The sequence below is a fragment of the Marmota marmota genome, unplaced genomic scaffold (genome assembly GCF_001458135.2).
Source record: "Marmota marmota marmota unplaced genomic scaffold, marMar, whole genome shotgun sequence".
NCBI classification, from domain to species: Eukaryota; Metazoa; Chordata; class Mammalia; order Rodentia; family Sciuridae; genus Marmota; species Marmota marmota.
The window spans coordinates 50,427,168-50,443,973 of NW_025999853.1; the positions used below are offsets into that span (position 1 = coordinate 50,427,168).

Sequence of the window (16,806 nt, forward strand, 5' to 3'; positions counted from 1 at the left end):
AAGTTACTGTTAGGTGGGCAGCTCCAGGAGCACTAGAGCTTGGTGAAACCTTGTAGTTATCAAGCAAGCAAGTGTCTTTATTCCAAGGAGTTATGTGCCTAAGATTAAGGCCAAAGCTGATAAGACTCTAGCATGGAGGGCATTACCATAGCAACCAGGCAACCTATGCCTTTGCACAGAAACTTTCGCAGCACCAAGCATGCCACAACCATGAAGTCATCAGGGACCCCAATCCCAAACCCAGAACCCCTACAAACAACAAGCAGGGATTGCTGGGAAGCATAGAAAACATATCAATTTCTCTATGAACAAGGTTTATGGTTGGTAAACAAATGAAACTAACTGCCTTTTGAAGTAGTGTTTATACAATACTGAACAAAGCATTGACTGTTTATTAGACTTTAAGTGGCCAAAAGTACTATTAGGCAAAGCTCTATAAGAAAAGGATTACTATTAAGAACTATGCATAAGTTAGAAACTATGTGAGTATATTTAATGGCATATTTAATCCCTTAAACTTCTCTCCTCTTATTTTACTCAGGATGTTATTAAAAAGCGTTACATGTATTTTATTAAGTAAGTATTGTTTATAAAGTTGAGTGGTGTGCTGATTAAGTTTCTAATATTAAGTACTTTTCAATGAGTCATATGTAGTCCAAATGAAGCAAAACTTTATATCATTAACCTGTTCCCACAGTCCACAAATTTAATGAAATTTTTTTATTCAATAAGGAAGTGGATGGATGAATGAATGAAGGCTTAGAAAGCTGCTGTCTTTAGAAACAGTAAATATAGGCCATGCTTAGCACCAAGTATTTTTTTTTCCAGATGCCCATGATCTGCTGCTGTTACTTGGTCTTAGTTTTTTTTTTTTTTAATATTTATTTATTTATTTATTTTTTAGTTTTCGGCGGACACAACATCTTTGTTTGTATGTGGTGCTGAGGATCGAACCCGGGCCGCATGCATGGCAGGCAAACGCGCTACTGCTTGAGCTACATCCCCAGCCCCTGGTCTTAGATTTAATCTTCCAGAACATAGAGATCCATAAGAGTGTGTGTGTGTGTGTGTGTGTGTGTGTGTTTAAATATAAACATTATGTGTGTATACATGTGTGTGTTTAAATATAAACATTATGTGTGTATACATATGTTCAAATGTTGCATATAAGTGTATAGATGTGTGTACATGCTTATAACTAGTGTATGCCTTCTAAAGTTTCATGTGTCATTCTACCCCTGCATCCTCAAAATCTAATAGTTGAAAGAAACAATGTACCAAGGCAAATTTCAAGATATCAATATTCCTATGACCATTATTTAATAAAGGAGTAAAGAAAAAAATCAAATTCTTCAGAGGTTCCTAGGCATAGACATACACTAATTACAAACAAGTACATATACATCTATGCATTTAAATACCTATATAAATATGTGAATATTTGCATATAAGTATACACATGATATTTATGTATAAACACACCTGGAAACATATATAAAGAGCAGATTACTGCAGGAGGTCAAGTCGAGTGGCCCAGATCCATGCACACTGGCCTCTGTGGGGCCCAGGTGCACAGTGGGCCTGGTACACACCTTTCCCGGCAGGATGGACACTTGCCAGAGCTTAGCCTCTGGTGCAGGACTGCTCGTTCTTAACAGTGAAATACAGCGAGAACAGAGATCCAGCCCACACCTTCCACTAGAGCCCACATGGGTTCCAGGTTCTCAGTAGTTCCATAACAAACAGACTAAATCACTTGGAAGAAAGAACATCAGATAATGAAAACAAAGTACACAATCTGGAAAATAAAGTTGATCACACTGTGAAGAAAGTTAGAAACCATGAACAGAACATCCAAGAATTATGGAACATCATCAAAAGACTAAATCTTAGAGTTATTGGGATATAGGAATGCACAGTTTCAAACCAAAAAAATGCACAGTCTCTTCAATGAGATAATGTCATAAAATTTCCCAAGCATGAAGAATGAATTGGAAAACCAAATATAAGAGGCTTACAGGACACGAAATGTACAAAATTACAACGGATCTACACCAAGGCACATTATAATGAAAATGCCTAGCATACAGTATAAGGATAGAATCTTAAAAGCCACAAGAGAGAGGAACAGATCACATATAGGGGGAGATCTCAGCAGATTTTTCAACCCAGACCCTCAAAGCTAGGAGATTATAGAACAACATATACCAAGCTTTGAAAGAAAATGGATGCCAACCAAGAATCTTATATCCAGCAAAACTAAGTTTTAGATTTGATGATGAAATAAAAACTTTCCATGATAAACAAAAGTTAAAAGAATTTATAACTAGAAAGCCTGCACTACAGAACATCCTCAGCAAAATATTCCAAGAAGAGGAAATGAAAGAGGGAGGGATTACACTAAAGGAAAAATCTAATCAGAGGATAAACCAAGTCACAGTAAATACCAAAAATAAACAAAAATGGATGGGAATACAAATCATGTCTCAATAATAAACCTGAATGCTAATGGCCTAAACTCATAAGTCAAAAGACATAGACTAGTAAATTGAATTAAAAAAAAAAAAACAACAAACTAACAATATGCTGACTCCAAGAGACCCATCTCATAGAAAAACACATTCACAGACTGAAGGTGAAGTGTTGGGAAAAATCATACCACTCACATGGACTGTGGAAGCAAGCAGGGGTTTCCATTCTCATAGCAAATAAAGAGGACTTCAAACTAAAGTCAATCAAAAAGGACACTACATACTGCTCAAGGGAACCATACACCAACAAGACTTAACAATTATAAATATATATGCCCCAAACAATGGAGCATCTACATTCATCAAACAAACTCTTCTCAAGTTCAAGAGTCAAATAAACCACAACACAATAATTTTGGGTGACTTTAACACACCTCTTTCATCACTAGAAAGATCTTCCAAACAAAAGCTGAACAAAGAAACTATAAAACTCAATAATACAATCAATAACTTAGACTTAACTGACATGTATAGAATATTCCATCCTTCAATGAGAGAATATACTTTCTTCTCAGCAGCACATGGATCCTTCTCTAAAATAGACCATATACTATGCCACAAAGAAACTCTTAGCAAATACAAAAAAGTAGAGATACTATCCTGCATTCTATCAGATCATAATGGAATGAAATTAGAAATCAATGATAAAATAAGAAATAAAATTCACTTCACCTGGAGACTAAATAATATGCTACTGAATGAACAATGGGTTACAGAAGACATCAAGGAGAGATTAAAAAGTTTTTAGAGGTGTATGAGAACACAGAAACAACATATCAAAATCTCTTGAACATTATGAAAGCAGTTCTAAGAGGAAAGTTCATTGTATAGAGTTCATTCCTTAAAAGAAGAAAAAGTCAACAAATAAATGACTTAACATTACATCTCAAAGCCCTAGAAAATGAAGAACAAATCAACATCAAAAGCAGAAGACTGAAAATAATTAAAATCAGAGCTGAAATCAATGAAATTGAAACAAAAGAGACAATTGAAAGAACTGACAAAACAAAAAGTTGGTTGTTTAAAAAAAATTAATAAAAGTGACAGATCCTTAGCCATGCTAACAAAGAGGAGGAAAGAGAAAACTCAAATCACCAACATATGTGATAAAAATGGAAATATCACAACAGACACTACAGAAATACAGAAGATAATTAGAAATTATTTTGAAAATCTTACTCCAATAAAATAGAAACTATTGAAGGCATCAAATTTCTAGAGTCATATAATTTGCCCAAATTGAGTTAGGATGATATACACAATTTAAACAGAACAATTTCAAGTGAAAAGATAGTAGACTCCATCAAAATTCTACCAACCAAGAAAAGCCCAGGACCAGAATGATGCATAGTCAAGTTCTACAAGACCTTTAAAGAAGAACTAATACCAATACTCTCCAATTTATTTCAGGAAATAGTAAAAGATGCAGCACTTCCAGACTCATTCTATGAAGCCAATTTCATTCTGATTCCAAAACCAGGAAAAAGACACATCAAAAAAAAAAAAAAAAAAAAAAAAAAACAAACTTCAGACCAATAACTCTAATGAACATAGATGCAAAAATTCTCAATAAAATCCTGGCAAATCAAATAAAAAAATATCAAAAAGATCGTGCACCCTGATCAAGTGGGATTCATCCCAGGGATGCAAGGTTGGTTTAACATATGGAAATCAATAAATGTAATTCATCACATCAATAGACTTAAAGATAAGAATCATATGATCACCTCAATAGACACAGAAAAAACATTTGACAAAATACAGCACCCCTTCATGTTCAAAACACTAGAAAAACTAGGGATAACAGGCACATATCTCAACATCATAAAGGTTATTTATACTAAGCCCCAGGACAACATCATTCTAAATGGAGAAAAATTGAAGGCATTCCATCTAAAAACTGAAACAAGACAGGGATGACCTCTTTCATCACTTCTATTTAACATAGCTCTTGAACACTGGCCAGAGCAATTAGACAGACTCTGGTGAGCCGTTCTAATTAGACCGTGGCCGCCATTAGAAGATGGCGCCGGCTTCCACTGTGGCCTGTGATAAACAACTCCTAATATGGAGAATTGGCACGCAATCCCTTACCACCCTATGAGAAAGCTCCACGTGGCAGCTTTGCATTGGGGCTTGAGATGCTTTATTAAGGCTGGGAGGGGCATCCGGGAGGAAGAAGAAGAACTATCAAGGGCCTGAATAAACTGCTGAAAGAAGATTCCTGAGTTGCGTCTTCCTTGCGGGCAAGGGGTCGCAACAACAGACAAATGAAATTAAAGGGATACACATAGGAAAAGAAGAACTCAAATTGGAACTATTTGCTGATGATATGATTCTATACTGGAAGACCCTAAAAGTTTCACCAGAACACTTCTAGAACTAGTAAATGAATTCAGCAAAGTAGCAGACCCATAAATCAACACCAATAAATCAAAGGTATTTCTGTATATCAGTGACAAATCCTCAGAAAGGGAAATTAGGAAAACTACCCCATTTTCAATAGGCTCAAAAAAAACCCCCCAAAAACCTTGGGAATTAACTTAACAAAAGAGGTGAAAGATCTATTGCCGCAGTCTGGCTGGGCACAAAATAACCGAGCCACCACAAAGCCTTGTAGATTCAAACAGCAACTCTTTATTCCCGAACTCTCACCAACACTCTACACACACTACCTGGGAAATACACTCCCTCCACCGGGCTCTGCGTACCAGTTCTCTCAGAACCCCGCGAGAACTCAAGGGGAACTCAAGGAGTGGGTGCCTGAGGCAGCAGGATATGCCCTAATCCCAGCAGGATCCACCGTAAACCTCGAGCCACCCTATTCCAGCAGAATCCACCCTAAACCCAGAGCCACCCTAATCCCTGAGCAGGGTCACCTTTCAACCCAAAAATGCCATGCGTCATTCCTACTTGGCTATGGCTCTCAGCAATCTATATAATGAAAATTACAGAAGACCTTAGAAGATGGAAAAATCTACCTTGCTGTTGGATAGGCAGAATTAATATTATCAAAATGACTATACTTCCAAAAGCACTATAAAGATTTAATGCGATTCTAATCAAAATCTCAATGACATTCCTCATAGAAATAGAAAAGGCAATCATGAAATTCATCTGGAAAAATAAGAGACCCAGAATAGCTAAAGCAATCCTTAGCAGGAAGAGTGAAGCAGGTGGCATCACTATAGCAGGACTTAAACTATACTACAGAGCAATAGTAACAAAATCAGCATGGTATTGGCACCAAAACAGACTGGTAGACCAATGATACTGAATAGAGGACACAGAGACTAACCCACAAAACTACAACTATCTTATATTAAACAAAGGTGCCAAGAACATGCACTGGAGAAAAGATAGCCTCTTCAACAAATGATGCTGGGAAAACTGGAAATCCATATGCAACAAAATGAAATTAAACCTCTATCTCTCACCATGCATAAAACTAAACTCAAAATGGATCAAGGACTTAGGAATATAACCAGAGACCCTGCATCTAATAGAAGAAAAATTAGGCCCTAATCTCCATCATGTGGGATTAAGCCCCAACTTCCTTAATAAGACTCCTGTGGCACAAGAATTAAAATCAAGAATCAATAAATGGGATGGACTCAAACTAAAAAAGTTTCTTCTCAACAAAAGAAACAATCTGTGAGGTGAATAGAGAGCCTACATCTTGGGAGCAAATCTTTACCCATCACACATCAAATACAGCACTAATCTCTAGGGTATATAAAACCTCAAAAAGCTAAACACCAAAAAAAAAAAAAATAACACAATCAATAAATGGACTAAGGACCTGAAGAGATAGTTATCAGAAGATGATATACAATCTATCAAGAAATACATGAAAAAATGTTAATCATCACTAGCAATTAGTGAAATGCAAATCAAAACCACTCTAAGATCTCATCTCACTCCAGTCAGAATGGCAGCTATTGTTTGGGAGCAGCAAGGATATGTGCACATATTTTTTTTTTGGTGAATGGAAGGTTTCAGTACAAACAACAATAAGTGTTGGAGAGGATGTGGGGAAACAGGTACACTCACATACTGCTGGTGGGACTGCAAATTGGTGCAGCCAATATGGAAAGCAGTATGGAGATTTCTTGGAAATTTCGGAATGGAACCACCATTTGACCTAGCTATCTTTCTCCTCGGTCTATACCAAAAGGACTTAAAAACAGCATACTACAGGAACACAGCCACATCAATGTTTATAGCAGCATAATTCACAATAGCTAAACTGTGAACAAACTTAGATGCCCTTCAATAGATGAATGGGTTAAAAAATGTGGCATATATACACAATGAAATATTATTTAGCAATAAAAGAGAATAAAATCATGGCATTTGCAGGTAAATGGATAGAGTTAGAGAAAATAATGCTAAGTGAAGTTAGCCAGTCCCAGAAAACCAAATGCTGAATGTTTTCTTTGATATAAGGAGACTGATTCATAATGGGAAAGGGGGCAAGAATGTGGGAGAAATATACCAACTCTATATAGGGCAGAGGGGTTGGAGGGGAATGGAGGGGGCATGGGGTTATTAATGATGGTGGAATGTGATGATCATTAGTATCCAAAGGTTAGGTATGAAGACACGAATTTGTATGAATATACTATGTATACAACCAGACATATGAAATATTGTGCTGTATATGTGTAATAAGAAGTATAATACATTCCACTGTCATATATAAATACAAAAGTTTTCAATTAAAAAAGAAATACATATAAAATATTAAATAAACACAATAAACTCTAACTTAATCCTTTTATTTGTACTTTTTTATTTTTAACAAATAGTTTACTGGTGAATTGCAATTACAGATAATAGTAGGCCTCACTGTGATATATTTGATATATTTGTACATACAGTACAATTTGGTATATTTTATTCCCTCATGCATTCTGCAATCCCTCCCCTCATCTTTCCCCCTAATCATCCTCCTCTACACTACTGTTCTCCCTTCTATTATCATGAGATCTTTTTTCTCCTTTTTCTCTCTAGCTTGCACATGTAAGAGAAAACATGGAACCCCTTGTCGGAGTTTTTAGCCCTCGTTCCTTCCTGACCTGCGGGAGAGATGGGAAGAGCACTCCCCGACCAGGATGAGCCAAGAAAGGAGAAAGCCGACTGACTGCCTACACCCAGCCCTCCCTCGCTGGAGGACAATCAGAAGCTACAGGGAGACCAGTCAAAGCAGGATCTCAGTTTATTGAGAAAACACATGCAGCTAATATAATGTACAGGAGCCAATCAGAATAAAGGTCAGCAGGGTGGGGAGAGTTCTGAGCCTATCCTAGAGGTGGTCTGATTTTTCCTCACCCCACAGTAACATCTTCTGGCTGATCGCTAGGCACTATCTTAGCCACATGTTGCCCCAGGACCGGGAATCGGGTAGCAGCCAGCAAGTTAGGTTTCCTCTTTTCTGATGCAACATGCTCTAGATGTTGCATGCCCTGCATCAAGTTAGGTTTCCTCCTTTCTGATGCAACATGCCCCACATGTTACAAAATGCCCTACCCGCTTTACCTTCTGAATCTGGCTTATTTCAGATAGCATGATGTTCTTCAGTTTCATTCATTTTCTACAAATGACATAATTTCATAGAGTAAAACTCCATTGTTTATATATACCACGTTTTCTTGAGGTAGAAGTTTTGGAGCAGCAAAGATATGTGCACATATTTTTTCAGTACAAATGGTCTTTAGCTTGTGAAGGGAACAACTTGTAGATAGATACTGTGAGTCAGACACTGGCATTAGTGTAATAACTACACAAATGCTATCCTCACCTCCATGCTGAAATCTAACACTAAAATTGTTATTTTATATTTAGAAATAATTGCTAAAATCATTCATGAACACAAACTTGGGTTATTTTTATTGTAATGAGAAGTCATTGAAGTATGGTAAGCAAATAGAAAAAAAAAACTCTAGTGTCAATGCATGGAACAATTAATGAATATCAGGGTTTTGCAATAATCCAAACAAGACCAGTAAGATCCAGAACTAAGGTAGCATGCAAGATGGAAAAACAACAAAATAAGGTTATTTTCAAGACAATTGAATCTTCCTTGAGGTAATATTGGGACCAAATATAAGAGTTTGTGGTGGGGTCAGGGATATTTCAAGGACATGAAGGGATCTGACATAAGAGAAATAATTCTTCAAGGGCTTCTGATTGGAGATATAAGATGTCAGCAGAGGAGTAAATAAGTGGTACAGATAAGCAGTGAAAAAGGCCAATTTGTCACACTCCATTTTGGAATTAGTGACAAGCAATCTGAGGGTCTTCTAAGCATTTTGAAAAATGATTTCAGGTGAGAAATATTGAGGAATGAATTTAAATACATAAATATACACTTCAAATACTGGCTCTTAGCCATAATAAAAGTTAAATTTGTTATTTTCTAAAGATTGAGTCCCAAGCACAAATCTCTCTGCACATTTGGGGAATTCATTATATTCACCTTTTTATTGAACTAAAAAAGAATGCTTTATATTAACAGATGACTTGGTTCAAATGGCATGGGTATTTCAAAATTAATGGAGTTCAGTGGGAAGTGGGGAGAAAGGGCTATCAGGAAGCAATGTCCTTTCTCAAGGACTGCTCCACTCAAAGGACTGTAGCTGCTTCCAGATCTCTTTAAAATACTAACCAAATAATTAATCTCTAGTGGGGTAAGGAGGAGGAGCATGGGAGGAATAGATGAATTCTAGATAGGCAAGAGGGGTGAAAGGAAAAGGGAGGGGGCAGGGGATTAGCAAGGATGGTGGAATGTGATGGACATCATTATCCAAAGAACACGTATGAAGACACGAATTGGTATGAATATACTTTATATACAAACAGAGATATGAAAATTTGTGATATATATGTGTAATAAGAATTGTAATGCAAAAAAGTACATATATAAAGACATGAATTGGCGTAAACAGACTTTATATACAAAGATATGAAAAATTGTGCTTTATATGTGTAATAAGAATTGAAATGTATTCCATGTTGTGTATTAAAAAAATAAAATCAATTAAATAAAAAAAAGAATTAATCTCTTACATAATTAAAAAGAGTCGCAAAATCATCTCAACCAGCATCTACCATGGACAGTAGATTCAACATGCAAATTACATAAACTGAGCACATTAACCTTGGAACAAAATTATGAGGTCAATTCCATAACTACATAAAGGGCAATATTATTCATTTCCAAAGTTTTGTTTTCAATTTGATTGCAATAAACTGAAGCTGAAATGTGAAGGTGAATCAGGAAGAAGATGATTCATGACGTACTAATCCAGACTCTTTCATTGAAAATAATCATAAATCCCATGCATTGAATGGCAATAGTGTGAATAGGATTTAAATTTGTTTTATATACATGTATACATATTATATCATTTAATCTTTATAAACACCTTATTATCATCACTATAGTTCAGGTAAGTAAAATCAGTCTTGCCTTTCCCATACATCTGCCCATCAAGCACCAACATGGTAGTAAAATGTTTCTGTGGTCACACAGTAACATATAGGCCTTAAGGACCTAAGAATTTAATCTGGAAGGATTAAATTCCAAAAGGCATTACACTCTCTAGAGAAGAACTGATCCCAAGGTTAGCTTTCTACACACAAATGATGTGTTCATATCCCTAAGTGAAAAGCAGTAACTTTTCAATTAATCATATGTAGAAATAATTTTAAAATAAAGCGATACATTATAGTTTAATTTTACACTTGACTGTATTATAAACAAAATAAAAATTAGATAATTTGGATATGATGGAAAATAAACATTTTTAAAATAAAACTCATGTCACTATTTTTTATTGTTAAATGTATCTTATAGAAAGTATACAAAATCAATAATGCAAATTTCTATATAATAAGGAAAACATATGCACACATCCAGAATAACATACAAACACCATCAGTTACAGGATTTTCCAGTTTATATATTTCTGCATATATCTATTCCCGAAGACCCATTAACTTTATTGATATTACTGTAGTTTTCTTGTCCACAGTACCAAAATTACCTCTTTGTTTTGGCTTTATCTTTTATTTTTGCTCAGGCTAATTGTACAAATTTCAGCTTTACACAATTTTATGGAAATAAAAAATTTATGCAGTTATGTATTCACCAGCATGATCAAAATAAAGAATTTTTATAGAATCCAAACTAAAAAATAAGAAGGGCTGGGCATGTGGCTCAGTGGTAAATAGTCCCTGGGTTCAATCTCCAATATTCTTCCACCAAAAAAGAAAGAATTTTTGAGGAAAAAAGCAATTTAAGTAATCTACAAATACACCAAATTTAAGTAAAAAAGATTCAATTAGGTTAAAAGTAAAGGGATAGAAAAATTATATTATTCTAAAACTAGTCAAAAGAAAGCTGGTGTAGCCCTATAAAATTTAGGTAAATTATAGACATTTATAAAATATTGCCAGAAGAGCACTTTTAAGGCAAAAGCAAGAAGAATTAAATAAGTAATATAAAAAATCAAAACTTAATAAAATTTATGTTTAGGAAAAGAAGGGTAAATTGATAAATACTAATTAAATTGAACAAAATATGCCAAAAAAGGAAATTAAAAATTAATGAAATAAGAAATCAGTGGTCATCACTACTGATTCAGTAAATATTAAAAGTGATAAAGATGGTAATGAAAAACTTTGTGCCCATAACTTGAAATTGTAGATGAAATGAACCTTTTGATTCTTCAAAAATGCAAGGTGTCACATCCCATACAGAGAATAATCTGAAAAAGTCCATCTGTATTAAAGAAATTGAGTCATTCATTAACAGCCTTCCAAAACAAAGAACTAGGTCCAAAGGGTTTTATTAGTGAATTCAATTGGCATAAAGATGAAAACATATGAATTGCCTACAATTTTTCAGAAAATAAAAGCAGAAGGCACATGTCTTATTATTCTATAATATCAGCATTAATCTGATACAAAAACCATGTAAAGTCATTGCAAGGAAGGAAGGCTACGAATATCTCTCATGAACATAATGACAGAATTTCTCAGCAAAATATTAGTAAATCATATCTAACAATATGTAAATTTAATTAAATGCCAAGAATGGATGGAATTTATTCCAAATATTCAAGTCTAGTTCAATTTTGAAAGTCACTTTAAGTAAATCTATCACCAGGCTAAAAAATATCACCAGGTTAAAAGAGAAATCATATGGTTACTGGATAGCAAGTGATTTATAAAGAGCATACTTAAAAAAAAGAAAAAAAGAAAGAAAAAAACAGATTCATTTCAAAGTCTTAGCAATAGGAGGAAATCTTCCATAACTTAATAAGAATATTCACCTAATAAACATAAAACTAGCATTGTGTTTAATGTTGATAAACTTGACACTTTTCCCCTAAATTCAGGACCACTATATTCTCTCTCTCACCTCCTATTCAACATCATCACGCTGGTAAAATATTTAATCAAATAAGGCAAAAAAGAAAAAGAAAACACAAATGTAACAATTAGAATATCCCTGGCTTTTAATGTAGTTATATCTTAATAAGTTATTTGAAAGTTAAAAATATCATATCAAAAATTTATATTTAACACAAATTTAATACAAATTACCAACTGAACATCACAGCCCTGCCTTGCCTACTTCAAATGTACTCAGAACAAATACATTAGCTTATAGTTAGATAACAAAACCTCTTTTATACATGGTGTCCCTGTGATTTTGTGGCTGACTGGGAGCTATAGCTGTCTGCCACTGCCAGAGTCATGAGAATATCATATTACTCTTGCTAGGTTCTAGAGAATGCATATCACTTTTATGCCTTCATAAAGGTAAAACACTATAAGTCTAAACATCACAAGTCAGGGATCATCTGTATTTCCATTTGCCCATTTCTTCTTTTTCTGTATTTCTGCCTTCTTTTGGTTATTAATGGGCACTTATTATTTTTCCATTATATACACTCTGTTTGTACAATTTATATCATGAAATAATTTTTATTTATAAATTTCTTCACAATGCACAATATACATTTTAACTAATTAGCATTTAACATAAAATGCAGGAGGATCCTGAGTTTAAAGACAGGCCCAGCAAAGGCAAGGCACTATGAAACTCAGTGAGACAGTCTTTAGTAAAATACAAAATAGGGCTGGGGATGTGGCTCAGTGGTTGTGTGCCCCTAAGTTCAATCTCCAGTACCAAAAAAAAAAAAATAATAATAATAACAACAACAACAACAACAGCAGCAATAATAAACCATTTCTAGTGTACTGTGAGATTCTTGTAACAATATATCACCAAATCCTGTCTTGTAATTCACTTTTAAATGTGCTCTAAACATGTGACACAGTTTTACTAGCTATACTTTAAAAAGACAGTTTTGTTTTAGAATAATTAAAGTTCAAAACAGTTAATTTTATCTTCATTTAGTTCAATTACAACTATTTCTTTATAGATATCCAAATTCTTACTACTGTCAAGTTCCTTCTAGCTGGAAGGCTTTCCTTAACATTTCTTGTACATTAGATATTTTGGTAAATAAAAACTTTAGTTTGTATTTGCATGACAAATTATGTTTTTCATTTTAATGAGTATTTTTGCTGTGTATAGAAAATATCTAAGTCAACTTGCCTTTTATCTTTCAGAACTTAAAGATGTCATGACATTATCTTTTGTCTTTCAGAGTTTCACATGAGCATCTGCCATGATTCTTATCCTTGTTCCTTTAAAACAACTTCTGTCTGGCAGCCTGGTGCTTCTTCCTTTTGTCTTAGTTGTTGAGCAGCTTTCATGTAATATGCCTAGGTCTGTTTTACTCCACAGTTTTCTAATTCTTGGTATTCTCTGAACATTTTAGGTCTGTAATTTTGTGTGTGCCATCAATTTTGGAAAATTATCAGCCATTAATTCTTTGAATATTTCTTGAGGACATCTGCATAATCCAGCCAGGAGATGGGCTCTGCTTCAAGCTTTCTATTACTGTGGTTAACTTCAGTAATCACAAGTAAGGCATTGCTTAGTAATACTTATATTTTGGGGGCAGAATATTTCATCAGAGTTATTTTGGAGGGTGGGTGCAGATATCTGTCTCCATTTGGGTTCTTCCTTCTCATTTGACTTTGGCTCTTCTCTTTGCACTGTTCCCAAAATGAATCTGTCTTTTTGTAGCTCTGTTGGCTGTATTTTACTATTATGACTACTCAAAGGATGCTACTATGCATGGGGTGGGGAGCCGAGAAAAGGGGCACTCTGTGGTGTTCTGATTCTCAGCCTTTACAAAGGAATGTGAACCTCCATTTTAGCATTTGTCCTTCACAAGTGCTTCTGCCCCCATCCAGGTATAATGTTGGTCCTAGCATGTATTTCAATCTCTTTCCCAGAGAATCAGATACTTACTTCTCCAAATCTTCTTTCAAAATTACAGAGATTTCTATTGAAACCCTCAGCCTAGGTATTTGACAACAAATGAATGGAAAATATTGCATGTATATGTGTGTATTTTTAACAACAAAAAATAATGAAAGGACATGATGTCATAAGCTGGAAAATAGATGGAATGAGAGAGTTTTATCATGTGAAATAAGCCAAATACAAAAATCAAGGATCTCATGAATTCCTTTCATATATGGAAGCTAGAGAGAAAAAAAGAAAAAAAATGGACATCTCATGAAAATAAAAGGAAAACTAGTAGGATAGAAGAGGGACATTGGGTGGAGAGAGGACGGGAGGGTAAATGTAAATGTAGGTACTGGGGAGTTAAACTGATCAAATTATGTTATGTGCATGTATGAATATGCCTCAATACACTATTATGCCATAATACACTATTATGTATAATTATTATGCACCAATAGAAAATTTTCAATGTAATCAGTATAAAATCTACAAGGAAATAAGTTTTAAAAAGTAGGTTTATCTAAAAACGATAAAGATTTCAAAAATTCCTCCTTTGTTCTCAAATTGGAGAATATATTTTTTGTTAACAAAAAAATGTATAGCCAATTTTTTATCCCTATCTCTTTAAATGTGAATCAGTGATATTTTAGAACCTGATCACATATCTTCAAAACATACAGACACACTCATGAAAAGAAGAATAAAATTGCATGTCTTTGATGAGTACTGGTGGTGATTCATTGGATTCTTGTAGATACAATACACACATACGTAGGATGGGGGTAGGAGGGTATATACCATGTTGATGACTGTTTTTATTGTTTTCCTTAGTTGTGGAGATATAATGCATAAAGATATGGGATACCAGAATATAATATGAAAAAGTAGTAGTGGGAACTATATAAAATATTCACCATTACAAGAATATACCTTTGGATATTTAACTGAGATAGGAGAGAAACAAAGAAAAATGATTAATAAAAGGTGATAGAAAACATACAAAAAGTGAGGAGAAAGAAAGTATATGAAAATATCTGTCCTCCTATATGTTCAAAAAATAAGAATGGAAGAAAAATAAACAGAAGGGAAGAGAAAATGGAAGAGGAAGGGAAGGTAGGAGGCAGGTTAGCTTCCTGCAACATCACATATTTTAATAAAAGATTAACATTGTGTGGCTAAGAAAGCAGTCGTTTTTAGAGATTGATAAAATAAGCTAATATCTACGGAGTTCACAAGTGGGCTTATCTGTTGTAGAAAACCATGTATGAGATTTCTAATAAGGATTCATAGTGGGATATTTTGGTGAACAAAAATTACACAATTGCATTCAAATAATGAAGTGATTTGAGCAATTCAAGAGAGAATACCATGGGGATTCATCAAGTTATTAAAAAGAAAAATACCCAGAAGGACATCAAAGGCTCCTTATGAGTGACTTTCATGACTGCCATAATATAAAACAAACAAATTAAAGGGATATATTATAAAGATAGCTGGTACAGGCTGTAGTTTTCACTAATTTTCAGTAATATGCTTTTACAAAAGCCAAAGCTGTTATTTCAAAGTTGTAAAGGTACATCTTTTTGCTAGATCCCTCAGGGCTTGTATCACTTGCTTATTTCTTAGGGAATAAATGAAAGGATTTAGTACAGGTGCAATAGAAACAGTGAGCACTGACACCCCCTTGTTTAAAGATATTCTTTCCTCTGCAGAAGGTTTGATATACATAAAAATACAACTGCCATAAGAGATGGAGACCACAATCAGATGGGAGGAACAGGTGGAAAAAGCTTTTTTTCTCTCCTGGGCAGAAGGGATCTTCATAACTGTTGTTATGATTTTGATATAAGAGAACAATACCAGTGCCAGAGTATTCAAGAGGGTGATAATGGCTAAAATAAAATTTGAGAATTCTATGTCTTTGGTGTCTGTGCAGGAGAGTTTCAGGATAGGAGAGTAGTCACAAATAAAATGTTCAATAACATTGCCATCACAGAATTCTATGGTCAGACTCACTATAGCTCCAGGGGTGATAGCTACCCCAGCAGCTATCCAACAGGCAGCAACCAGCAGGTGGCCCACTCTGCTGCTCATAATGGTTCCATAATGAAGGGGTTTGCAGATGGCCACATAGCGGTCATAGGACATAGCTGCCAACAGGAAAAACTGTGTTATACCTATGAAAACAGTAAAAAGTGCCTGTGCCAAACAAGCATCACGGGAAATAGTCTTTTCCTTAGTGACTATGCTGACCAGGTATCTAGGGATGCAGGCAGTTGTCAGTGTGATTTCTAAGAAGGAAAAATTTCTTAGGAAGAAATACATGGGTGTTTTGAGGTGGGGATCCAGCAAGGTCAGAAGGATGATGGTAAGATTTCCTGTAGTACTCAAAAGATATGTTACAAATAGAAAAAGGAAAATTACAATTTCCCAATTTGGGTCCTCTGTCAGTCCTACAATAATAAACTTTGTCACTACTGTGTGGTTCCTCATGGTTCAATTCTGTCAACATGCCATCTGACCTGCAAGAGGGTGGAGGTGATAAATAATTAAGCAATATTTTAAGGATACATCAAGTGCAGAGTTTGAACTGATAATGAAGAACCCAGCAACTTAGTAGATGTGCATGTGCTTTGTTTTCCTTCCAGAGTTTTCACATTTTATGTAGCAGTCAGACCACCCTCTTACTCTTATCTCCTTTCTGGATACTCATTTTCCTAATTCTCTTTTTGGGATATATATCACTTTACAAAAGGATGGCTTTATAATTTCCTGCTGGAAATATCTGCACACTTTATCTAGTTTTCCTAATATATGCAGACCTAACTCCTACAATCTCACCCATTAAACAGGAAAACATTTTTTAGGTTAATA

At 34.7% G+C, this 16,806-nt stretch overlaps 1 protein-coding gene across 1 annotated transcript; it reads right to left on the reverse strand.

Moving 5' to 3' along the window:
• Window positions 1-15,486: 15,486 nt before the first annotated feature.
• LOC107139759 (olfactory receptor 6C74-like) lies at window positions 15,487-16,425 on the reverse strand. Its single transcript, XM_015482631.1, has one exon. The coding sequence runs from the start codon at window positions 16,423-16,425 to the stop codon at window positions 15,487-15,489; it is 939 nt and encodes a 312-aa protein (XP_015338117.1).
• Between the last annotated feature and the right edge of the window lie 381 nt (window positions 16,426-16,806).